Source organism: Hibiscus syriacus, unplaced genomic scaffold (assembly GCF_006381635.1).
Source record: "Hibiscus syriacus cultivar Baekdansim isolate YM2019G1 unplaced genomic scaffold, ASM638163v2 tig00111493_pilon, whole genome shotgun sequence".
NCBI lineage: Eukaryota > Viridiplantae > Streptophyta > Magnoliopsida > Malvales > Malvaceae > Hibiscus > Hibiscus syriacus.
In genome coordinates this window covers 394,182-421,705 of record NW_024063102.1, presented here as the reverse complement: position 1 = coordinate 421,705, position 27,524 = coordinate 394,182, and the positions used below count along the sequence as shown (strand labels likewise).

At 33.5% G+C, this 27,524-nt stretch overlaps 1 protein-coding gene and 2 pseudogenes across 1 annotated transcript; 1 reads left to right on the top strand and 2 right to left on the bottom strand.

Annotated features, from left to right (window-relative positions):
• Window positions 1-165: 165 nt before the first annotated feature.
• On the bottom strand, window positions 166-8,797 carry LOC120163735 (annotated as a pseudogene).
• Window positions 8,798-15,559: 6,762 nt separating this feature from the next.
• LOC120163736 (protein NUCLEOLAR COMPLEX ASSOCIATED 4-like) lies at window positions 15,560-20,801 on the bottom strand. The gene is made up of 15 exons (XM_039173583.1): window positions 20,361-20,801; window positions 20,176-20,268; window positions 19,991-20,064; window positions 19,586-19,647; window positions 19,431-19,482; window positions 19,124-19,224; window positions 18,701-18,795; window positions 18,430-18,531; window positions 18,186-18,244; window positions 17,931-18,105; window positions 17,192-17,365; window positions 16,956-17,097; window positions 16,433-16,490; window positions 16,248-16,353; window positions 15,560-15,899 (listed from the first exon to the last, which is right to left on the bottom strand). Exons 1-15 carry the CDS (start codon window positions 20,721-20,723, stop codon window positions 15,705-15,707), a joined length of 1,851 nt encoding a protein of 616 aa, XP_039029514.1. The 5' UTR covers window positions 20,724-20,801; the 3' UTR covers window positions 15,560-15,704.
• Window positions 20,802-23,500: 2,699 nt separating this feature from the next.
• Window positions 23,501-26,648, top strand: LOC120163664 (annotated as a pseudogene).
• Window positions 26,649-27,524: the final 876 nt, after the last annotated feature.

Below are 27,524 nucleotides of genomic sequence, written 5' to 3'. Positions count from 1 at the left end.
TGAATTGCCAGCTGGAGGTACTGTATATATATAATTGTACCCAGAATCTTTGGGGATTTATCTTATGAAATGAAAATACACACTTTCTGTAACCTATTCTCTCTATTTTCTTAAATCCCTAAAAAAATTCTTCTATCATTCTATCCTAAATCATAACAGACTGGTACTGAAACGTGACTGTTTCCTTTCATGGAAGATGTCACCCTCTATCCTCCCTGATCTATATGTTTATACATTCTCTTTATGATAACCGTTTGGAGGTGTTCTCTCTCACTTTCTTTCCGAGCTGCTTTGAGATTTCTCGACCTTTTTATCGATGAACGACAGACATGTTCGAAGACGTGAAGAATAGGTTCTGGGTCTGTCATGATTTGTGGAACCGGGTTCCTCGGCGGAATGCCTACTGAACCGGTGAAAGATCAACAGAAAATACACGAGGAGAGTGAGAAAACATGCACTTCCGCAAATAAGGAATAGTCCCCAGAAGCTTTTTAAATCGAGCTTCTCTGATTCATCCTCGGGCTCCTCAGAACTACATGCACTTCTTGACAACCATCTGTCACGAATCTTCTGAAGCTCACCATTCTCTGATAAAGCAAGAATGACAGTAGACATGTCGACGGCTAACGGAGAGTCTCGAGGAAATGCCTAAAGAAAACCATTTACCAGAGATAAACAGTTGAATTTATGTATTTTTAATTTTTTTATAGCTCCACATCATGTAACACACATGGAATAAGTGGAATAACTCACAAATCCCCGCTGCGTTTGGTGAACTCCGGCCCTCTAACTGAGAATTCACAGTGCTCTGAGAGGAAGAGATCGACATACGGTTACTCATCGACTATTGCAGCTACGGTTCTCTTCTCAATGGCTTCTGCATATTCTCCAGGTGAGCCAAGTGCAATAAGTCTAGATCTCGGAATATTCAGTTCCTCGATTAGATAGTTTCGGGTGAAAGATCCAACTTGGAAGCCTATTGGTTCACTGCTACTAATCAAAGAATAAATTCCCTTTATAGGTGATGATAACTGTTGCACCGTGAGGATCGATGTCAGGCTTGCAGTGTAGCTTGAATTAATTATCAGAACTACGAAAATGTTGTGGAATTCGGGTTAATTTCCACCAATAACAGATTCACCTTTGAAACTATTATCTAGGTGACTAGTGTGAAAACAATTGTACTAAAAATCACCCCAATATATATTCCCAGGAAAGAGGAGGGTCACAATGGTCCCTCTTAAAACTCACTTTCCTTAGACAGAACTACCAAGACAAGTAATTTTAATAGAACAATAATTAACAACAACTATACCCGACAATAGCTATTAAATAGACATAAAATATAACACCAAAATATTTCACTAATAGAGGAAATATTACAAAGAGAGAGAATACAAATAGCCTTTAATATAGAAGAAGGCTTATATTTATGGGATGATTAACTAAGGAGGATGATGGCTTTATTTATAACAAAAGAATTTCCCCTTCTCCTTATACACAACCAATGTGGGACTTTGCCAAAAACCAACAAATCTCCACCTTGGCAAATTCCACACACATCTCTAAAAAAACAATCTTTTAATTTGTAACAATATTGACCAAGTCTAAACAATGTTTAAACTTGACCGCAGTTACCACTTTTGTCAACATATCAGCAGGATTCTCAGTGGTCCGAATCTTCTGGATTATGACTCCACCTTCTTCTAGAATCTCTCGTACAAAGTGATATCGAACATCGATGTGCTTCGTCCTTGCATGGTAAACCTGGTTCTTTGCTAAATGAATAGCACTCTGACTGTCACAGTGCACTTTGATGTGCTTTTGTTCCATTCCCAATTCACCAAGCAACCCTTGAAGCCAAATTGTCTCCTTCACAGCCTCTGTAACTGCCATATACTCTGCCTCTGTAGTAGACAAAGCCACTGTTGACTGTAAGGTAGACTTCCAACTGACTGGTGCCTTTGCAAATGTAAACACATAACCAGTAGTTGATCGACGCTTGTCCAAATCACCTGCATAGTCTGAATCACAATACCCAACTACACACTGACCGTCTTGTTTGTCCTGCTGAAAGACCAAACCAACATCTACGGTGTTCAGAATATACTGCAGAATCCATTTCACAGCTTGCCAATGCTCCTTTCCAGGATCATGCATATACCTGCTCACAACCCCAACTGCCTGTGAAATATCGGGTCTCGTACACACCATTGCATACATCAAGCTACCAACAGCACTTGCATACGGAACCTTTGATATGTATTCTCGTTTTGCATCATCCTTAGGTGACATTGATGCACCGAGCTTGAAATGAGGAGCAAGAGGTGTACTAACTGGTTTTGACATCTCATTTATGCCAAAACGTTTTAGTACCTTCCTCAGATATTCTTTCTGAGACAAACAAAGCCTCCCCAATTTCTTATCCCTTGATATCTCCATGCCTAGAATCTTCTTCGCTTCACCAAGATCCTTCATCTCAAACTCCCTGTTCAATTGAGTCTTTAGTTTCGCAATTTTTGTCTGACTCCTGAAAGCTATCAACATATCATCAACATAAAGAAGAAGATATATATAGGATCCGTCTTCTAGCTCGCGTAAATATACACAATGATCATATTTGCTTCTTGTGTACTTCTGCCCTATTATAAACTTGTCAAATCACTTATACCAATACCTTGGAGATTGCTTCAATCCGTACAATGATTTTTCTAATTTGCACACCATCTCTTCTTTTTCAGCAACTTTGAATCCATCTGGCTGAGTCATGTAGATTTCCTCATCCAAGTCTCCATGTAAAAATGCAGTTTTTACATCCATCTGAACTAGTTCCAAATCCAACTGCGCTACCAAAGCCAACAAAATTCTGATGGAGGAATATTTTACAACTGGAGAAAATACTTCATTATAATCAACTCCCTCCGTTTGAGCGTAGCCTTTAGCCACCAATCTTGATTTGTAGCGGATGTTATTCTTGTCAGGAAATCCATCTTTCTTTGCATATACCCACTTTCACCCAATTGCCTTCTTTCCTTTCGGAAGACTAGCTAGTTTCCACGTCTGATTTTTTTGAAGGGATTGCATTTCTTCATTCATGGCGATCCTCCACTTTTTATGTTCTGAACTTTGAACTGCTTCATTAAAAGTGGCAGGAACGTCATCAATTGCAATTGGTGATGCAAAAGAGACCATATCAGCATAACGAGCAGGTTCTCTAATGGTCCTCTTTCCCTTTCTGAGTGCAATTGATTCATGTTGCTGTGGAGGTTCTTGGGTCTGAACCTCTTCTTCATCTGACTCTTCTTCTACCATAGGAGAGTCAACATCAGTTTCTTTACTGGTTGGGGCAATCTTACTTCCTTCAAACTCCACCTGTTTGGGAGTTCCATCTGTCTGGTCCAATTTTTCTACAGTCACCTTTCTCAACATGGTAGATTCATCAAAGGTAACATCCCTGCTGAAGATTATTTTCTTTGTTTCTGGACACCAAAGACGATAGCCTTTCACACCAGAGGTAATCCCCATAAAGATCGCCTTCTTTGCTCTTGGATCCAGCTTTGACTCCTTAACATAGTAGTATGCAGTGGAACCAAACACATGTAAGGAATCATAATCTGTAGCAGGTACTCCAAACCATTTCTCTAATGGTGTTTTACCACCAATAGCAGTCGATGGTAAGCGGTTGACAAGGTGACAAGCATAGACCAAAGCCTCAGCCCAAAATTCTTTGCCTAACCCAGCATTAGACAACATACACCGAACCTTCTCCACTAATGTCCAGTTCATACGCTCTGCCACCCCATTCTGTTGTGGTGTACCTCTGACAGTGAAGTGCCTGACAATACCTTCTTCTTCACAGACTTTCAGAAATGGATCATTTTTGTACTCTCCACCATTGTCTGTACGGAGACGTTTGATTTTTCTGCTTGTTTGAGTATCCATCATCTTTTTCCATTTAAGGAAAAATCCTAGCACCTCATCCTTTGTCTTCATTGGATACACCCAAACTCTCCGGGAAAAATCATCAACAAAGGTGACATAATAGTGTGTTCCTCCCAATGAAGTTGTCTTGGAAGGCCCCCATACATCTGAATGAACATAATCCAAAATACCTTTAGTATCATGGATTGTTGTTCCAAATTTCACCCTTGTCTTCTTCCCTTTGATGCAATGCTCACAAAAAGCTAATTTGCAAGTCCGAGCACCCTTCAATAATCCTTGATCTATGAGTAATTTCAAGGATTTTTCACCAACATGCCTCAAGCGCATATGCCATAACCTGGTTGCTTCTGACTCATGTTCATCAGTAGAAGCTGCCACTGCTGCTGTCCCAACAATTGTACTACCCAGAAAGTAATACACATTGTTTCTTTTCCGGATTCCCTTCATTATCACCAGTGCACCAGAGATAATCCTCATAATCCCATCTTTTGCCCTCACTTCTAAACCTTTTGACTCTAAGGTTCCCACAGAGATGAGATTTCTCATTAAATCTGGTACATAATGGACACCTGTTAAGGTTCTGATTGATCCATCCTGATTCCTCAAGCGAATTGAACCAATCCCAAGTGTGTCAAGAGGGGAATTATTTCCTGTGTAGACAATTTCATCTTTTAGTTCTTTAAAATCAAAGAACCATTCTCTATTGGGGGGTCATATGGTGGCTACAAGCTGAATCTAACAGCCATGAACTGGAACAACTGGTTGATGGCGTAGCAGCGAATGCGAAATCTGAATCTGCATCATCATACTCGACCACATTTGATTCTGAGACAGCCTTTCCCCTTTCAGGTTTGCATTTGTTCTTTAGCCTGGGACGTTCTTTCTTCAAGTTCCCTTTTTCTCGACAAAAGGCACATTCATCTTTGCTCAATCTGGACTTTGACTTCGATCTCCCTCTCCTTCCTTTATTCTGACTCTTTGAACGACCTCTAACAACAAGAGCTTCTTCTTCGACACTTGTGTTTTCTTGTTTGTCTTTCTTTCTCAATTCATAACTATACAAGGCAGCAGTTACTTCACTGAGAGACACATCAACTTTCCCATGAAGTAAAGTAGTTTCAAGATCCTCAAACTCATCAGGAAGTGATCCCATCAACATCAGAGCCAGATCTTCGTCTTCAAAAGTCACATCCATATTCATCAGATCAGTTACCAACTAATTAAAGCTAGTAATGTGATCATTCATAGTAGTACCTGGTACATAGTTGAAGCGAAACAATCTTTTTTTCATGTAGAGCTTGTTCTGACCGCTTTTCTTCAAAAATTTCTCCTCCAATGCCTTCCACAATTTACTTGCAGAAGTTTCCTTAGAAAATGCATACTTCTGCTCTCTAGAAAGACACGATCGAATAGTACCACATGTCAATCTATTGATCCTCTTCCATTCTTTCTCCTCAACATCATCTGGTTTCTCTCCTTCAATAGCAATGTCTAGATCCTGCTGAAATAGGGCATCTAGAACCTCACTTTGCCATATGCCGAAATGACCGGTGCCATCAAAAATCTCAACTGCAAATCTAACATTTGTCACAGCTGTTGACGACGATGTGGATGTTTTTGTTGCGTCTGCCATTTCTGCTACAAATTCTATTTAATAGATGTCAATGCGGAATGCCAATTATCCCAAGGAAATTTTTTTTCTGATGTGGAAGATCAGCCTAAGCCGCAACCACAGAGCATACTAAAATAAACCAAGAGCGCTGATACCAATTGTTGTGGAATTCGGGTTAATTTCCACCAGTATCAGATTCACCTTCGAAACTATTATCTAGGTGACTAGTGTGAAAACGATTGTACTAAAAATCACCCCAAGGTATATTCTCAGGAAAGAGGAGGGGTCACAATGGTCCCTCTTAAAACCCACTTTCCTTAGACAAAACTACCAAGACAAATAATTTTAATAGGACAATAATTAACAACAACTATACCCGACAATAGCTATTAAATAGACATAAAAGAGAACACCAAAATATTTCACTAATAGAGGAAACATTATAAAGAGAGAGAATACAAATAGTCTTTAATATAGAAGAAGGCTTATATTTGTGGGATGATTAACTAAGGAGGATGATGACTTTATTTATAACAAAAGAATTTCCCCTTCTCCTTATACACAACCAATGTGGGACTTTGCCAAAAACCAATAGAAAAGCCAGATGATCAGTACAAGGCTCCCGAGTGTGCTCACTGTATTTTCTCCTGAAATTTCCGAAAACACGAGTTGGTACGATATCATGAACATAGCTGGTTCTAAGTTCTAAATTCCAAACAGAAAGTCGAAACAAGTTAAATTGTCCGAATGATGAAACAGAAGGAACTTACTATGGGCAAAAAACATTGTCGAGAAGCTAAACCTGCGAGGGGAAATGGAAAGAGATGCAATATAAGCTAATGCGTACATAAAAATATGAACTTCGTATGTTTACTCACGTTAAAATTGTTACAAGTGGAGGCCCCCGGAACTCGTCGTTTAATCTATGCTCAAGGATCCACACAACCGTTCCGACAATGAGGAAAAATGCTTCTGTGACTGCCCACATTAATGGACTAAATGGCCGTGCGAACGACCAAGGACTCAAACTTGTCCTTTTTACTGGAGCTACCACTACCAGCCCCGATTCTATATATGGCTGAGTGAAATCGACTATTCTTGTTCGGTCTGTTACAATGTCAATATCACCTACTGCACCATTAAAGACCTACAAGAACAACATATCAGAATTGATAGGAAAATTAACTGTCGAACATTTCAAATCATTTAAGAAACCAGTATCATGTTTCGTTCTAGTATACTTACACCAGAATCGATTTTACTGACAAGCTCATAATAGCTTGGGTTCTTATGGCCATCTCCGAATGGAATGAACCTGTATGGAACAGCATAAGGCATCAACTTAATTGCAGCAAGAAATACATCTATGCAATACCCTTGCACCTTATCTGTGCCATTGACTATCGAGACGAAATCTCGGAAACTAACTCGATTAGGAACTCCGATTCTTAATTGTCTTCCATTGTTCGGAAAAACCAAACCACGAGGTCTTGTTGATCCTCCTCCAGGCCATACCACACTACCTAACTGTTGGTTCGAACTAGAACGATTAGGATTTTTCCCGTAAAATGTCTCAGGTGGCACGATGGAAAGACCAGAGTGGTTAGACCAGAATCCAACCGTTCTGTACCCAGATTTAACCACATTAATAACATCATAGGAAGGATATATCCGGGATCTGTCTTGATCAAACCGAACAGGGCCTGTCAAACTGGTCATATTTGTCTCTATTATGTTCTTAAGCAACTGCTTCCCGCCATCGAATATATTTAATGCAGAAAGATTCAGATCTATCCCACCAGCATCAGTTAAGTTTGCGTAATTCGAAAACGAAATGTTGCCTCCCTGATCAAGTAACAGCTTTACTGCACGAGCAATCATCCAGACGGTATCATATGCATAAAGACCATAGGGGTTAAACCCAATAGAACCATTACTCAGCTGGTTCCAATGTGAAATAAAGTCCCTTCCCCTTTTCGAATCAGTTGCACGAGGGCGAAGCGTAAGTACTCCTCGGATCGAGTTCGCTGTCTCGGGTTTAAGGGGGGAGGTTGAATCTAAAACAGTGGACAGCCAAGTAGAAGCTATCCAAACATAACCTTTCCCCATCATTCCAAGGCTCTTAGCAGCTTCAAAGACCAAGAGACCGGTTCTCGAGAACGTGTGCAGCACAATAACTCGAGATTCCATCATCTGAATTTTAGTTAATTCTCTCCGAACATCACTACTCGTCGCTGTCGGATCGGGCGGAAGTACGGCTTTATAAGAAATCCTGCAACGTCTCCCGGCAAGTTCATCATCTAATGTAATCACACCATTTCGGTTCTGGTCATCATCACTGAAAACAGCAATCACTTCAGCCCAGCGAAAAATAGCAAACCATCTCCGCAATGGCAATCATCTGGAACTTTTCATTAGGTGCCGTTTGAACAAAGAACGGGAACTGGAGAGGCGACAGACCAGGATCCAGGGCCGTGAACGACAATAACGGAACATGGAGTTCGTTCGCAAGATGCGATAGAACATGTGCCATCCCCGAAAATTGTGGACCGATTATTGCTACCGTATCAATCTCCATAAACTGCAATGCTGTGAATACCAAAGAAATTGAAAACATATAACATGGATATCTGCAATGTTGCATTAGAAGTACTACCATCTATTCTAACTCATAGTAAACATAGAAATTTGGTGATGGGATATGAACGAAATGAACTGAACATAATAAGCAGAGATCGAAGAGTACACCTCCGATAATGCCGAGAAACGAGCTGAAATTCGAATCGTGGAAAGCAATCGACAATTTATTTCCACCAAGAATTCTCGGATCAGAGTTTATATCATTCTTAGCAGCCTTCAGTGCAACCTTTGCAACTTTCCCATTAGTAGTGCTAAATGAGAAAATAGCTCCAACATTCACAACATTAGGCTTCAAAGCCTCTTTTGAAAACACCCCAACAAAGAGATTAAGAATCAAAAGCACCAAAACCAGGTTCATGGTGTTAAGCACAGAATCGAGAACCACCAAATACCCCAATAAATGCTCGAATTCGTCGATTAATTAGCAGTCACACTGAAGGAACAATAGATCAACTTATAACCCACAATTAATCAAAATTCATACATAATCTATAAAGTGAAGGGAATGATTCAGTTCCAAGGCAAGCACCAACAATAAGGCAAAGGTCAAAGAGACCAAAAGGCATTCTAAAGATTTCTATTCAGTAAAGTAAATCTCACCAGAGAATAGAAAGTGCATAAAGCTTTATTGTTTAGGAAAATTAAAACAACATACCAAAAAAAAACATGCAAAGCAAAAAATCAAAAGTTGAGGCGATTTCTGAACTTTCACAAGAAAACCAACAACACTGATGACAACAAGATCAGAGGAGAAAAATCTTCAGAAGAAGGCTGAAAATGGATATTTCAATGGAAGCAACAACCAAAGAAACCAACTGAACGGGAAAAGAGAAATGCCCAAAATTTCCCATTAGCTTACCAACTCTATAAAGCTCGTTAGGTGAAAGATCATAAAGGGAAAGCCATTATGGTGATTGGTTAGTGGAAGCCACTCCTAATGGATATTTCCCAGCTTGCTATGGTGGTCGTACGATTCATGAATGAAAATGATCATATGCAGAAAGGAGTTACAAAGAAAATATGGATTTTTCTGTTTATGGAAGAAAGAACAAATCAGGTTCATTGAAAATGAGCATCCACTTTCGTCCCAGAGAACAAGAAATTATCGGAATTCTGGGAGTAGTGGGCTTTCTACTTTTGTTTCTCATTTCTGCAATAGCTAATTGAGCATGTGTTTCATGTGGTATTTCTCATAATAACAAGTTATTTAACAAAATGTGTTTCATTGATACATTCGTAACATTTGAGATTCTTATCTTATCGTAAGATTTTTCTTTTAGAAAGAAAAAAGGAGGGATTAGGAGCAGGATAGGTTTTATGAGTGTTCCTATATTATCTTGAGAAGTCACTGTACATCAAACAACCTTGGCCTCTAAGCCATAAGCCTCTATAAAAGACTCTAGGCTGTTTCCTAAATCTTCTTCCCTAAGTCACTTTTTCGAAGTTATGCTCCCTACGTTCATCTTCTTTCTTAAGCTTCAATATTGTAGATTATCTGATGCTCCCTCGCTTGGCTTATTTATTGACTTAAGCATAAGAGAACACTCTAAAGTTCAAACTATTGTGCTCCTGAATTTATATTTATTTTCCTCTCATTAAGGAAGCTACTAAAAGCTCGAGATCTAACAACAAGAAGTCCACATTCTCATCAATTGGTTACTTTCGTTTAAATTTTATATATTTTTTATTGAATTAAAAAATATAAGATTTCGTTTTTTATTTAAGTAAGATTTAATCACTAAGATGTTGGCTACTATTAGTTTTATGACGCGACACGTTAGTAAAACAATTTAATTTTTATTTTAATCACTCAACTTTAGATAAAATAATAATCGTACACCTTGTATAAATCTAAAGTATTTTAGAGATAAATTGTAGACCTGGGAGAACTCAAAGAAGCAATGTCTCAACTTCCATTATCATTAGGGTGTAAAAAGTTGACCCGACCTGTAAAACTGACTGAAACTGACTCGAGTTAAAATTGTTTTTGACCTGCACTGTGGCGATCCAAAATTGACTCGAGTCGGAACTGGTGTTGACCTGAATCCGATTTGGACCTAAAAATTGTGGATCCGAACCCGACCTGCATCCGACCTGAGAACGACCTGAACCCGAATTGAACCGAAAATATGATACCCGAACTCGAACTGCATCCGACTGATATGAACCTGAACCCGATATTGACCTGGTAAATAAATAGTATTACCCGACTTGTTTTCAACCTGACATGCTTTCAACCTAACCTGTTTTCAACCTGACTTGTTTTCAACCTGACCTGTTTTTAACTTGACCCGTTTTTAACCTAACCTGTAAATGATCCGACTTGTTAATGATCTAATCTGATATTTATCTGACTTACATATTACCATGGAAATCTTATAAATTATTAGTTTTCTAACTTATGGTGTAATTAAAATATTAATATGATTATTTTTTAAATGTTATAAAAAAATATTTATTATGATAATTATATTAATAAACAGACCTATTATATAAAATTATTTAAATGTAAATTAGATAAAACATTATTAATAATGCAAAGGAAAATTAATATAGTTTAATTTATATAAATTATATAGTTTAATTTATATAAAGAAAAAATAATATTAATAATAAAAGTATTTATTATGTAATATATATTAATGGTTTACCTTAATAATATAAATAATTTTGGCAATAAAATAATAATTAATTTGATAATAAATGAATATTAGTATTAAACGTGATTAATTCTCTAAAATATAAATATAAACTATACCGTTTAATTTTTGTACAAAAAATTATTTAACAATTATAACATAAATGAAAAATAATATAAATATAAACTATACCGTTTATATAAACTATATACTTTATTACTTTATATAGTTTATGCATAGTATTTCTATAAATTGCATCGAATTGAAAATTTAAGAAGATATTTACAATTAAACCATGACTAAAATGAAAGAAATTAAAAATCAAATACAAGTGGAAAAATGATAATTGTTGGAGGAGCATGAGCTTAATTAACCCAAAATATCTTATTGGACACTATATTTGGCACCAGCTTCCCAAATTTTTTTATTTCCTCTAAATTTCACAATTTTCCTCTAAATTCACAATTTCCCTATATTCTCAAAATTTACTAATTTCCCTCTAAATTCCCAAATAAAATCAAAAAAATTCACACAAAAATCTTTCTTTTAAAAAATTTTCTCTCACCACTCACTTTGAATAATATATATATATATATATATATATATATAATTAAACATAAGTGACTAAAATAAAAGATTCTAAAATTAACATTAACATTTAATAATTAGCCTACATGTATTACAAATATATACATTTAATAAAAAAAATAAAAAACCCTAAACTACTCCTAGCCGCCGATTTTTTTGGTGTAGGAGGGAAAAATTTTGACTTTGGTTTTTGAAAGGAGACAAAGCACTAAATATTAGCCTAACTTTTTAGGTGGTGTGATGTCACTGATCCATGGCTAAAGGTACCAACAAATTCCAACCCTTGGATCAAAAGTAGATCCAATGGCCAAGATATTGTCTTCTCCAAGAAGACTCTAAGTTTCATTAACGTCCTATATATAAATTCTAATTATTTTTAATTTTCCCTTCTTTCTTTAATGTGCATAATTATTAAATGTTAATGTTAATTTTATAATATTTTATTTTAGTCACTTATGTTTAATTATATATATATATATATATATTATTCAAAGTGAGTGGTGAGAGAAAACTTTTTAAAAGAAAGATTTTTGTGTGAAAATTTTTGATTTTATTTGGGAATTTAGAGGGAAATTAGAAAATTGAGAATATAGGGAAATTGAGAATTTAGTGGGAAATTGGAAAATTTAGAGGGAATAGAAAAATTTGGGAAGTTGGCGCCAAATATAGTGTCCAACAAGATATTTTGGGTTAATTAGGCTCATGCTCCTCCAACAATCATCATTTTTTCACTTGTATTTGATTTTTAATTTCTTTCATTTTAATCACGGTTTAATTGTAAATATCTTCTTAAATTTTTAATTTGATGCAATTTATAGAAACACTATGCATAAACTATATAAAGTAATAAAATATATAGTTTATATAAACCTTAAACCCTAAATCATAAAACCTAACCACTAAACCCTAAACCATAAATCCTAATGTATATATAAACCATGTATAATATATATATATATAACCTATATAAAGTAAATTACTTATATAGTTTATAGAAACATTATGCATAAACTATATAAAGTAATAAAATTTATAGTTTATAGAAACCCTAAACCCTAAATAGATTAATGCATACATATATATACTATATTAATAGAAATGACCATCCAGCTCAGTTGGTAGAGCACAAGGTTCTTAACTTTGAGGTCGTGGGATCGAGTCCCACGGAGGGCATTTCATAATTCGGAGGTCTCTTACGAAAGCTGCTCTCAACTTGATGTTGGGAGTAGCCTACTATCTTACCTCCCCCTACCCCATATATATGGGAAAAAGGGACAGCCATTTTTTATATATATACTATATTAATATAAATTATAACATATAAATTATATATTTTATATTTTATATAGTTTATATATATATATACTATATTAATATAAATAATATTTTATAAACTATATACTTTTTATAGTTTATACATATATAGTTTATATACATAGTTTATATATATAGATCACATAAACATAATTTATATATATAACTTATAATAATTATATAATTTATAATATAAATATAGTTTATAATTTTATATACATAGTTTATATATATAGTTCACATAAATATAATTTATATATATAGTTTATAATATAAATATAGTTTATATATAATTTTATATTATATATATATATATATTATTTTTTCAATTTTTTAAATGAATGCAAGTTAGTATATTTTTCATTATTTCTTCACATTTTTCATTTATTTCGATTTAATCCTTTTGTGTTTTTTAATTTATTTCAATTTTAAGTCTTTCACTTTTATATGTATTCAATTTAGTCCTTAAATTTATATTTACATATTCCATTGTTAGTTGTTATTTATTTATATTTTTGTAATCGGCCCATAATTTTTTAAATGTGTTTAATTTAGTCCTTTTTTTATATTAATTTAAACCTCACATTTTAAATTTATTTCGATTTAGTCCCTTACCTATGTGTGTTGTTTAATTTATATTTTAAGATTTTATTTGTAATTTTACATTTCTTCAATTTTGTCATTAAATTTATATATTTTTTACAAAATTGATCCATGAATATTTATTTTTCTCTTAATTTACTCGAAATCATATACAATTACAACTTGCAATTCAACAATCACGAAAGATGACAAAATAATTAATCCATAAAATAAAAACGACCCGACCTGAACTCAATCCCTATTCGATAAACATCCGACCTGAATTTTATTTGTCAATGATGTGACCCGATCTGAATGAGATCCGACTGAAGTCTACCCGAACCTGAATTAACCTGATTTTTATATGCTTCGGATATGAACTGTTTTTATCTGAACTGACATCGATCCGAACTGAAAATGACCCGACCTGATCCCGATCTGGATCTGGTGTCAAATCAACCTGAGTTGACTTGTACCCGATTTTACCCGACATGTCAAGATTCGACTGAATACTGTCCGATTACCTGATTTTACCGCCCTAATTACCATCCATTTCACATTGTCGTGAGTGGTAGGATTTAAGGCATTCTGTCATAGAATTCCCTCACTGTTCCATTCTCTTTCCAAAATATAGTTACCAACTCGGTTTTGAAACCAAATCATTGGACTGATTGTAACCAATACCATAAGACCCCAATGAGTCGTCCTTTTGGCCTTTTCGTTTCCACCAAGCAATGTGAACCTCATGACCATCAAAATGCATAGAAACTTGTGGAGAAGATTGAAACTCTTCGTTGAACCCTTCTTATGAACTATACTTTCCAGCATTACAAGAAGAAACATCGCCCACACAAAGCCCAAGCCATATGGGTCGCTCTTGGATCTCCTCCTTCCACCACAATCAACTCCATCGATTTCTTCGTCGCATTTGATCTAGATTTTCACACAAATCAAAGCCATCATGCATGGACCCATATTTTTTCATTTCCATTCTTATTTTTGAAATAAAAATTGGGTTCATGTTGTTGTCGGTCTTCAAATGGTGAATTTTTTTCAGGTGAAGGAAACCCAACATACAACAGAAAAGGAGTGAGTGTGAACGAGAAGGAAAAAGGGTAAATAGAAAATTTGTCCTTAAATTGCTTTAGATTTACAAAAGGTCCACAATTAGTATTTTATCGAAAGTCTAAGGATTAAAAATAAAAATAAAATCATTTTACTAATATATTCCATCACCAAACTAATGACAACAAACATTATAACCATCACATCTTAGTTAAATGAAAACAAAAGTGACTAATTTTTTTTTTAAAATTGATCGATCATGTAATTTATCCAAAAATCTTTCAATTGAAAAACACAACAAAGTAGTAAGTTTCACAAGTTTATTCTTTTGCACCTAGGGATGGGCATGGGATCCTAACCCGACAGGTTCTTCCTTTTTTTTAAAAATCGGGTTCGGGTCAGGTTTTTCTAAATATGGTGTTCGGATCGGGTCAAATTTGGGTTTAGGGTGAAAATACCTGACCCGACTCAAAACAATATAATTTTACCTTATATATTTAGGAATAATTATAATAATACCCTTCTATATATTACTCTTTTCAATTAAATCATTATTTTTATTGAATAAAAATAATTTTTTATTATTATTTCGGGTCGGTTTGGATTTTATTTCAAAAGGTTGGATCGGGTGTATAGTATATATTATGTGGGTCAGATTTTGGGTGGAATAGTCATTGTTCTCGGGTCGGGTTGAGAGGATAAAAAATTCGACCCAACCCGACCCATACCCATCCCTATTTGCACCTTTCTTTTAAAAGAAAAGAATACAATGAAAATTGAACTCAACAAATTTACTAAAATATCTTTTCATTTTGCAATTACTTTTAAACATTTTAATTAAGATATCTTAATTTTGGTGCAATTTTACGACACTCAGTTGTCTCACAATACTTAATCTAAAAATACTCGTGCAATAACATCAGGCCTGGAGTGTATTCAAATATACACATGAAAATTTTATGAAGATCACGACTCTCCATTGCCCATTTTACTTTTAACTCCAATAGAATATTATAAACACTTGAACTTGATCAATACCATAATTATATAATCGACATTTTTGTTTCATAATAAACTCTCGTTCTAGAATAATTAAATCATTGAAAACATAAAATATTTGATTTTCCATTAAAATGTCTCGAATTAGATGTAATTTATAAATAGAAAAAACTCGTAGCAGTATGAGATACACGTACCGGATAAACGAACTGGCGAAGGAATAGCACAGAAACTCAAAACTTGGTATTAGTTTCTCAAAATCATATCTTTTTTTTAACACTGACAGATTTATCATTCTCCCCCCCGGAAACAACTCACGAACATTATCGGCATTCTAGCCGCTGTCGTTTTGTAGAAGCAACATTTTCTTTGGATGTTTCTTGCTCCTTATTTTCGCTCTCGTTTTCCTTGCTTCCCTCGTATTTGAAGGCCCAACCACAAAATTCAGTCTCGGGAAACAAAGATGTCGGCGTTGCTTTATAGAAGGCTAAAGGAACCTGCTTTACCCGACGTCGAATCTGGCATTTATGGGGAGAAAGATCAGAACAATGAATTACTTTAAAGTGCATATCAGAACCTATGTTGTCTTGACTACTTTTCTAAAATATTCGACGCAGGGCAAATCATATCAGACACTCTGTTAGAGTGCCAGAGCCCGGGTGATCTAGACCGGGATCATGAAAGATTTATTATGAGAGCTTGTAGACTGTCCAGTCCTAATGTAAAAGGCCATTCCAAAGTTGACAAACTTCTAAATTTCAGGTAGTATATATAGAAATAACAAATAGAATCAGGAAATCTTCTTTTCTCCAATGTCTACTTAACATTTCTGCATATTGATAGAGAAGGATAAAGATGATATTTACCTCGTCTCCAAATATTGTTGCATATGAACCAGAACTAAAATCTTTGATGTTCATTTCAGTGGTTTTGGATCTAACCGTCAAATCATTCTCCAGTGACAACACAAACCTAAAAGAATCAAAAACTGAAATCATCAGTTACCGTATGCATATATTGTTTCAAAGGATAAAAAGCACCGTGTTCTTACCTTGAAACTGGCGGGCAGTAATGGTGTCGAAGGGTATCTATTTCCCAAACAGAACTTCCTGTTCAAGGAAACATTGACATAAAAATGAGCTATTGGCTGCAAAACCAAGAATTATGTTGTACAGAGGAACAGTGTACATTCAAGATTTGTATCATTCGTAAAGCTTCTCAATTAAACCCAATTCCATTCAGATTTGGAGACAGGAAATGCCACTTCCCAGGTTAACCAGCAAAATCAAAAATGACAATAAAGAACATAAAATTTTCAAATAATATGGTGACGGTAAGAAATTTATGTCCAGAAGGAATGCGTTCGACTACAGAAATAATCAATGCCAAGGACTTAACAGTAAACTGCTAAAAGCTTAACCAATGGGTAAAGAGAATTCAAAATCTCTTAAGTTGTTAACACTCACTAAATAGAAGCTTATGGAGGTAAAAAGATGCATAAATTCAACAATTTAAGAACACTGAGGCAATTAAGTTTTGATTTTGTACACAAAACATGCTGAAAAGATACTTACTCATGGCATTAGATTTCATAGGATTGCTCTCCTCACTATTGAAATGATCAATACCAGGTCTTTTTTCAGATCCAGAATCATTTGCCTTGTTGGCTATATCCTCAGCTTTAGATCTATCTTCTGGACATTCATCGTCATCTTCCTACAATGGCCAAAAACACCATATTCATAAACTTCGTTGCATTTATGCAAGAGAGTTTAATTAAATTTGATAAACAATAAGATTGTAGTAATACCTTGTGGACCAAACAGTTAATTGATGGATGTCGACGTAAAAGGTTGTGAATCAAAGCTATGATAACCAGTGCTCCAGAAGGAGGGACAGAAACAGACAGTCTACTTAATTTCTTAGAAAAAGCAGCAGCCAAATATGCAGGAAGAAGTGGCGACTTCAGGCAAGAATCAAGAAGCTGCAAAACAAGGAAAGAAAACATATTAAACTAGAAGATAATAACTGCAGCAGCATAACTCTTTACTTGATTACAAAACCCTACAATGTTCTACATGATAATGGATAGAAAATTTTTACCAAAAAGAAAAAGACAAGGTACAGAACCATGCTCAGGAGTCAGGACCTAAATTGATTAAAACAAGAAATATTTTGAAGTGTCATGATCTTTTAACACATTTAGTCTATCAAGCACAACTGAAATAACAGGAAAAAAATAGAAGTATAAAAAGTTAACCATCAATGACACTAACAAATAACAATTAGATACATTTACAGTCTCTCAACAGTTTGATATAGTTTCACTGTTTAAATTTAGAATCAATGTCAAAGAACAAGTAGATGCATTTACAGTTTCTCAACAGTTCAATATAGCTTCACTGTTTGCATTAATACCAAGTCGGACTATCAAGTTAACAAAAAAATTTCCAGTATCAAATCTAAAGCTAAATTTTACAGCATTATGTAGACAGAAGGGTGAACCTATAAAAGTGGAAAACAATGTGATGTTTAGCAATTTGTATTACCTGAAAAAACTTGGCTCTATGTTTTGCCATAAAGATAGAAGGTGACAGAAGCGCATAAAGCTTTTCATAGAAATTTGGGTACTCTAGACCATGTTGTGTCATTAGGATGAAGAGGCTGCTAAGTGCCATGACACTAACAACACCGCCAATATCATACGATCTTGTTAAGAAGTCGCTGCACATTATAGTAAATAAATCAGCTTATTGTGATGATGCATCAATAAGTGCTAAAACTACTGGGATTAAATCAATTACCATAAAATTATAGGATTCGACAAATAAGGGATGACTGCCTGATGAAGAGTGGCAAGAACCTGTGAAAGCACATGCAGGAATGTATAATAACAAACATAGTCCATATTTCATATAACCAGAAATAGAAGATACATGCAAACTTAAAAAATCAATGTGAGCCTTAAACCAGCCTACCACCAATAATGAGGCCGAGGAATAAGCATTTAATATCAGTTCAAAAGAATAGAACAGCTTTAGTGTTTACCTCCTTGTATACATCTATAGGAATCGGTAGTCTAAGGAATGAAATCCATGCTTTAGTAAACTTCAGTTTCATCTTCTTTGCAATGGTGGCTGGAGACAACACCTGAGTGCATCGCATCCCACCCCAAAAGAACCAAAAAAAAGGGAGAACTTAATACTGCAAGGTGTCAATTACAGTAAGCAAAAAAAAAGGCAGACTGTCTACCAATATGCAACTAAATCTAAAAGGAAATGATGGAACCATCTTCCTCAAAAAATAATTCATAACTTACATTATTTACTTGTTTTTCAGTCTTACGCTTTTTATCTTCTGACTTTTGACGCTTAGAGGGCTCCTTTTTATCATGTTCTTCCTTAGATGAAAATCCTGCTTAGTACAGAACAAATAAATAATTTTGCTCCACCGATAAAGCATATTTATTATGAAATTTAAAAGGGAAGTTCGTGTCTAATTTTCAGCAAGTTCCTAAGATCACTCACACTACAAATCAAGCACAGCAAACCTAAAAGGAAAGATTAAATCAGAAAATTTTCCATATTAATAGTTTCATCCAGGCAGAAGTAAGAATGAATCATAATCTCCCCCCAGTCAAGGCTCTAGATGACAATATATAGAATAATTCATCTAAAATTAAAATTCGTAATAAATATCCAAAGGACAGCTACTTTAAACATAAAAAAACAGAGAGAATCACCTGATCCACTCCACATATCATACTCAGATTTTTCATCATTGCCTTCCAAAGGGGGGATGTGAGATATGATGTAATGAATCTTGTGAATAGAAAGCTCAATGCTGCAACAAGCACAGCAGCAATTCAGCAACCCCCAGTTCTCATATTGTAGTTATAACAACCAACCAGGCATTATAAGATGACATGGGCAATTCTTTCATGTACTTGAATAAAAGATATTTAAGCAGATTTATTTTGCAGAGATACACCATAAAAGTAGAAAAAATAGTATTTAGAAGATGCTAACAATATAGTGGCCATATCTAACCTCTCTCTTGATTGACTCCCACTGTGACCGTCTCCACCCACAGTTTTTTCATCTAAACAAGGGAATATAAAGGAAGTTAATCAAACAAAGTCCAACAAAATAAAATCTGAAGATAACAAAGATGTACTTTGAAATAGAGACTGGCTAAAAGGTACCAGGGATATCTTTCGTGTCTAAAGTTTTAGCAAGTTTTTCCAAGCTAATGAAGGTAAAATACCTGTGAAAGAAAAAAGGCAATGCACCGTTTATCATATTCATAACAAGAAATGACACTTCCCCAAGAAATATGAAACCTAACATAAAAATCTCAGCAACTACAAATTTGCTCTGTGGAATGGAAGCCAACAAGAAGAAGATATAGCAAGAGAAACAACTGAAATTATAAATAAAATACACTATCACCTCTTCCATCAATAACAATGACATGATTGGTAGCATTAATCCAAAACCGTTAAAGAAAGGAATTGGAACACAGGCATTATTTAACTATTTCAAAATAATGAAACTTAACAAAAGGTCAGATTCGTGCATTTAAGGGCAACAGAAAGTTTGAACCATACCGGACATCAATATACTTGAAATACTTTGAAGCAAGCAACTCTGATAAAAAATCAACAGGCGTCGCAGATTGAACCTGAAAAAATTATAACTAATTATAAACTGATAATAAAAAAGTAAATGGAAATAATTATAAACACCATTGAAGCGTGATTTTAACTATACTTTCAAGGTAAATAAAACATACAATGCTGCGCAGCAATTTGTGATAAATAGCAGAATAAAAACTTCCTCCGTTTCCGAGCTTCACGAATTCCATGAACGAATCCAACACAATTTCCTGCACAAAAACAGCAATCAGAACGTCGCCGTCAAGTTCAAATGTATAAGGAAGAAGAAGAGAACTTAAAAGATAAAAGAAAACAAAGTTACTCTCAAAGCGTCTTCAGTATCCGGCGAAACCAAAACTTCAATCAACAGCGTAATGAACTCATCGAATTTCGATCTCAGCCAAGTCCTGTAAATAAACTCAGGATCCTCCTTAGCTGAATCGTCGAGACGCGGCCGTTTTTTCGATGAATGAGAGGGAGGGAGGTCGGGGAGTACCGTGGTGAAAAACGACTGCAGCGAAAGGAGTGATTCGAGAACGTGTTGCGGCGGCGACGACGGCGACATGAAGGTGAGGAGGATAGGGAGATTGTTGATGTGAGCTCGTGAAGAGAGGAGTTGCTGACCTAGGGTTTTCAAGTCTTTCAATTTGGTCTTTTTTGGTTTCTTTGTGAGAATTGATGCCATTGTTGATAGCTAGAGAAAGCTTGAAGCGAGTTTCAAGTCGGAGGGAAGGAAGGAACGAAAGGGCTAAACATAAAAGAGAAGCAGCGCAGTTTTATTAGGTTTCTTTCGAAGAAGCGTATTAGGTTAAACTACATCAACGATCATTAACGTTTAGATAAGTTTCTCTTTTTCACCATTATGTTTAAAAAACGTATAATAAGGTCATTAACGTTATATTTTTTGTAATGAAAGGACCATTCCACCCTTAAATTAATGTAACATTAACAAAAAAGATTAGTATTTAATTGGCCCATAAAATATTGCATAAACACCATCTTAGTCCTTCAACAAATTACCAACTCCTAGGCTCCAAGAAAAAAATTCAAAATTCTGCTAATTAAAAAGTAAAGATGAACAAAGATAAAAATTTGTTAAAAAAAAAACCCATCTCTTCTACAATAGAATCACAGGTACAGTGTAATTCTAAGAATCTTTAATTTGTCACATCTAAATTCTGCAAATATCTCACAAATTCATAAATGTGGAAAATGATTAGTGTTATAACTTGTAAATGAGATAAGATAGATCACAAATTATTCAAATTTAATTCAATTATGATGCGATCAATATTTGAATAGATTTAACTTGAGTTCGAATTCAACTCGAGTTATAAACAAGTTAAAACATACTATCTGATATCCGATTCAAAAAACTTACGAGCAGTTCAAAAAAATAATATATTAAATTTTTAATTTTCAGTTAAATTATTAATAACATTAACATGTATATATGTTGTTATTTTTAAAATTTTATAAGATTTTCATTTATTTAAGATTTAGGTTAAGTATTTCAACAAACTCTACTTAATTTATAATATTGTTAATGATAAAAAAAAACAAAGAAATAAAACCATTCAACTAAGAATTCGAACCTAGACCAATTATAAAATATAAGAGCACCTAAATCTGTTAAACAAATATAATATTTTTATAATTAAATAGATTATATGTATTATAAACCGTATTTAATAGAAGGTTTCAAATTTAAAATAAATTTATTATTTTTATATTTTTAAACTAAATTCAATATTTTTTATACTCATTTTGATAGTTTTATATTTATTTTTAGAAATATAAATAATGAAAAAAATACTGAATTTGATTTAGAAATATAAAAAAATAAATTTAAAAGGAAAATATTGAATTTAATTTAAAAATATAAAAATGATAAATTTATTTTGAATTTTAAACCTTATATTAAATACAGTTTATAATACATGTAATCTATTTTATTGTAAGAATATTATATTTTTTTTACTAATTTAGGTTCTCTTATATTTTATAATTGGACTACGTTCGAATCCTTATTTTAATGATTTTATTTCTTTATTTTTCTATCATTAATATAAAATAAATATAGTTTGTTGTAATACTTAATCAAATGAAGCATTTGGCCTAATGAATTTGGTGTTTTTCTGTAACAACAAGTTGAAACCCCTAAGTGCAAGTTATCTTCTTTTTTTATGTTTTCTATTCAATTGAAATATAACACATGTTACCATTTGATTCGATAAAAATATATTTAATTAAATAAATTAAAAGGTATTAAAAAACTTCTAATCAAGAGTTGACATGCGTCAGATGTGACATGTGTCATAATCATATGTTCACACATTTCACCTCCTGATTGAATGATTAATTTATTAAATAAAATTAAAATTAGGATCAAATTGATTGAATATACAAGTATTGAGGTTCAAATATATAATTATATCAATTTTGTTAATTGTCACGTAAGTACTTTCGTTAAATGTTAACGGCGAGTGATTATATTGAAATCAATTAAATAATTAAGTGGGCATAATAACTCAATTTTTAAGTAAGGTTAGGGGTTCAAACCCTGACGTTTGCAAATGGAGCAAACTGCGTTGGTAAGGTTGCACTTGCCTCTGCAATATCCGATCTAGATTAGTCGGTCAATAAATCAAATATCAATGATTAATTAAAAAAAAAGTCATATTGATACCAACTTCATAATTGGATGGTCATTCATATATCTACCAAAAAAAAAGTGTTTCATAGACAAACAAATATAATCGGACACTTTGTACCACCAAATAAGAGTTTAAAGATTTATTTATTGAAGGCGAGTTTAAGGGAACAGATGAATAGACAAAAGAAGAAGAGAGTATAAAATCGAAAAATATTAAAACTATAGTTTTTAAAGTGGCATCAAATGTTTTATTAAAGATATATTAGGGGTGAATAAAACTTGCCTCTATTAGGAAAATCGATTTATTCGATTCAATTTGAAAAAATTTAATTCAGATTGATTTTAAGTTGTAATTTTATAAATTCGAATTGATTCGAAAAAATTTTAAGTTCAAGTCGAGTTGTAAAATACAACTCAAATAATTCAAAATTTCTAGTAATTAATAAATTGATTTTGAAGTTTGAGTTGAGTTCCACGACTCTGTATGGTATATGTATATCACCTAAAAAATATGGAGAAATATATATGTATTGTGTATGATTATAAAAAAAATTAAAATTAAAATAAATAATATCATAATATTATAAAAATTTACAATTAATTTTAAACAAAACCTCAAAAATTTGACTCCACTAGACTCTCAAAAATTTGACTCCACTAGACTCGACTAAAAAAAGTTCAAGTCAACTTTGAGTTATAAAATAAGACTCGTCAACTTGAATAACTCAAAAAAAAATTATTCGACTCGACTAGATCGAAAGCTCACTCCTACCTAATATTAAGAAAGAAATGTTGAGTCTAAAAGAATGAATGGCCAAAAAGATAGTAAGTATGTTTTTTAATAGTTTGGGTGATTATAATATATTATTTGTTTAAAATATTTCTTAATTATTGACAATTAACACATAACTCTACCGACGCAATTACTCAAATTTAGAATCTCAAGAGATGCTAATACTTTCTTTAACCACTTAAATCATTTGATGAGTTTAGATAATGAAAATGTTAATGTAATGTTTTATATTGCTACATTATAATGTATACTATGTTTTTATTCTTTACATGACTATGTTGTATATTGATTATTTCATTAAGATTTTTAATTTCTTTAATAGTATATAAATAAAATTAACCTTTATTTTTATTTTTTAAAATGAGTTAATTTTACTAAAAATAATATTGTAGATACAATTTAAATATTTTTACTTTATGGAATTAAAATTTTCTTAATTAATATATTTTTATTTTTTTGAGAAAATTAATATATAAATATAGATATGAATTTATTGACTAGATTTTTTATTAGTATGAGGTGAATATAAAATAATATATGTTGTAATTTCAAAAAAAAAATATGTTGAAAGAGTTTGAATTATTTGACACTAAATACTCATACACCATTGTATATATAATGTTCGAATCTATAATCTTAAGAAATAACAATAATTCTTTAATTAGTGGGGTTGAATAGATATAGAATATACGTTAAATATTATGATATTACAAATTTACGTAACACACCTTACAGGATATTATAAAGTATAGTTTCCCATTATTGTCTCCGTCTCTTTCCATCAAAGTGTGTTATTTTGTTCTTTCAAAACAAAAGAAAAAAAGAAGTGTATTATTTTGCGAGCTAAAAAGAAGTTTGTTATTTTGTATTTTTTAAGTTAAAAAATATATTTTGCTTTTGTTCTTGTGATTATTGATTACGATCACATATTTTGCATTCAAATTCCCATATAAAGAAATTCAAATTTCATCTATAGAAATTTTTTTAACCCAAACTTTGTTTTGATAGAGGAATTAATGAGTCATGGTTTCCGATAAGGTAAAGATCTCGTCCTTATCTTTGAGAAAATCATGTCTCCTTTGTCGGGAGAAGAAACACTTCTCATAGGCGAGCCGAAACTGTTATTGTCGCATCCCAAAACATTGGCCAATGTTTTTATAGCCATCGTTGGTGCCGGCGTTTTAGGAATACCTTACGCTTTCAAGAGAACTGGGTGGATCATGGGCTTTCTCATTCTTTTTTTCATTGCTGGTTCTACCACTTATTGTATGATACTTTTGGTTCAAATCCGCCGTAAGCTCAACTCAATTAACAATGGTGTCGCCGAAGTTAATTCTTTTGGCAATCTGGGTTTCGCTGTTTGTGGCACATATGACAGGTTTTGTTGTTGTTTTGAATTCTTTCCTATATTTAGATCTTTCGTTTAGATGTTATATAATCTTCTAAAATTTTTGTTAATATTAAAGGTGTTGATTATTAGTTTTGCATTGGATTATATCATGCTTATCATTTGAAGTTCTTCAACAATGAAACAAAAATGCACCAATAATTTTTCTTAGGTTAAAATATGCTCTAAGTCCCTGTACCCTTAGTACTTTTGAAATTTAGTCCTCTTACATTTAATTATAAGAATTTAGTTCCTATGCTTCTCAATTTAAAAATTCAAGTTCAATCATTAACATTATTAAAATTCTTATTAAAATGACTGATGTTTTTATTTTAAAATTAGAAGGAAAAAAAAAGAACTAACTTAGCAACTATGTAATGGACTTAAATTTAACTAAAGAATTTTAATGGTGTTAACGATCGGAATTGAATGGGGACTACATTTTAAATGTATTAATAGTGAAGGGACTTGGAACACATTTTAACCTTTTCTTTATTGATCATCTGTTCCTTGCTTCACCAAGCTTATAGCTGACTATTGCAAGCTGTCTCTTGTTGATGGTTTTATTGCTTTTATGTGTATATTCTAATGGGGGAAACATTCTAATTTGATTATCTTATCCTTCCATTGCTAAAATTATATTGGCAGGCTAGTTGTTGATGTACTTATTACTCTCTCTCAAGCTGGATTTTGTATTGGATATCTTATATTCATTTCCAACACCCTAATCAATCTTTTTCACAATGAAGCATCCATGAATTTGAGTTTAAACTCGGGGATGTCCCGTTTTACGGCGAAGAAATTGTATATATGGGGACGTTTTCCATTCCAGTTGGGAGTTGAATTCGGTTAAAACATTTACACATTTAGCTCCATTAAGTATTTTCGTTGATGTGGTGGATATTGGGGCAATGGGAGTGGTTATGGTTGAGGAATTGAGACTTATTATGAAGCAAATCCAGGAAGTTAAGGCTTTTGGGGGTGTCTGTGTGTTCTTTTACTTCATGGGTGTGGTGCTTTTCGGATATGAAGGGATTGCTATGGTTTTGCCTATAGAATCTGAGATGAAAGACAATGCCAAGTTTGGGAAAATTCTGGCACTCAGCATGGGTTTGACTACTTTGATGTATGGAGCATTTGGAGCTCTGGGTTACTTTGCTTTCGGTGTTGCAACCAAAGATATTGTAACTTCTAACTTGGGGCCTGGCTGGGTCAGCTTTTTGGTTCAACTAGGCCTTTGCATCAACTTGTTTTTCACTTTCCCGTTACTGATGAATCCGGTTTATGAGATTGTAGAGAGGCGATTTTCGGGAGGGAGGTACTGCTTGTGGCTAAGATGGCTACTTGTTTTGTTTGTAAGTGTGGTAGCTTTGTTCGTGCCGAATTTCGCGGATTTCTTATCCTTGGTCGGAAGCAGCGTGTGTTGCTGTTTGGGGTTCATATCACCTGGTTTGTTTCATTTGCTGGCATTCAAGGACGAGCAGGGACGGGAGGGATGCGTCTCGGATGTTGGAATTATGACCTTTGGAGCTGTTCTTACACTTTCAGGGACTTGGTTTTCTGTAATGGAGATTTTATCTCAGAAAGACTAGACGTACAATCTCGCAACGAAGGTCAGGTCTCCGAAACTACTACTCGTTCAAAATCGCATTCGTAAAATCCAGTCATATTCTTTAGGTCTCTGTGCTTTGTGTGTTGAAATTATTACCATTGGCCTTGTTCTTGTAGGTTCAGGGACTTGGTTTTCCCTGATGGTGATCTTATCTGCGAAGTCGTAGACAGTAGGATTTCGTATGAAGGTGAAGTCTCCAAACTACTCGTTTGAATCGTATTCATAAAACCCGATCATTTTCTTTAGACAAGAAATTAGATCATCAAAATCATAAAGTTGAAGAGGCCTGATTGTGTTCCCCAACTTAAGTTTGCATGTTCCCCATATGTTCTTCATTCGTCCATTTTGTATGATATTAGAAATGCCCTTTCTATTTTTCGAGGATTACAATGCCTGTAAATCACTTCCCTTTCCTTCATAATTGTAAATCTAAATAAAGATTTTGCAGTTATTATTCTGTTTTGGTCATGTTGGAGTTTCTGTAATAGTACTTCACTGCATGCTGGTAACTTTGGTGAGTTTACATGACATGAGAAATTGCAACTATGCATTAAGAAGTTGAATAAGTTCTGTTTTCATGGCGTGTTTCGGATGTAGATTTTATATTACGGGTGAAATTTTAGAATTTTAACGACTACGAATTTATAAAATTTTAGATGATGAAAATATATTATCAATAAAAATATTTAAGGTGCGTGATAATTTATTGGTATCGTATTCATAGTATTAGTGATGTGTATAATTCAAAATTTAAAACGTGGCATGAAACGAAAAAAGAAAGAAACAAAAATTACATCATGAGTGCATGTCTAAATTTATGAATTAATAATTCTTACATTCTTCTACTTTGTGAAAAGAAAAACATTAGTATTTATAAAGGTAAATTACATGGGTGACCACTAAATTATTACCGAAATTCACTTTGGCCATTGATGTTTGGATTCGATCAATCAGACCACTCAACTATTTAAAATGTTTTAATCAAATCACTGACCGTTAATTTTTAACAGAAAAGGTGACGTGACAGTTAAAAACTTT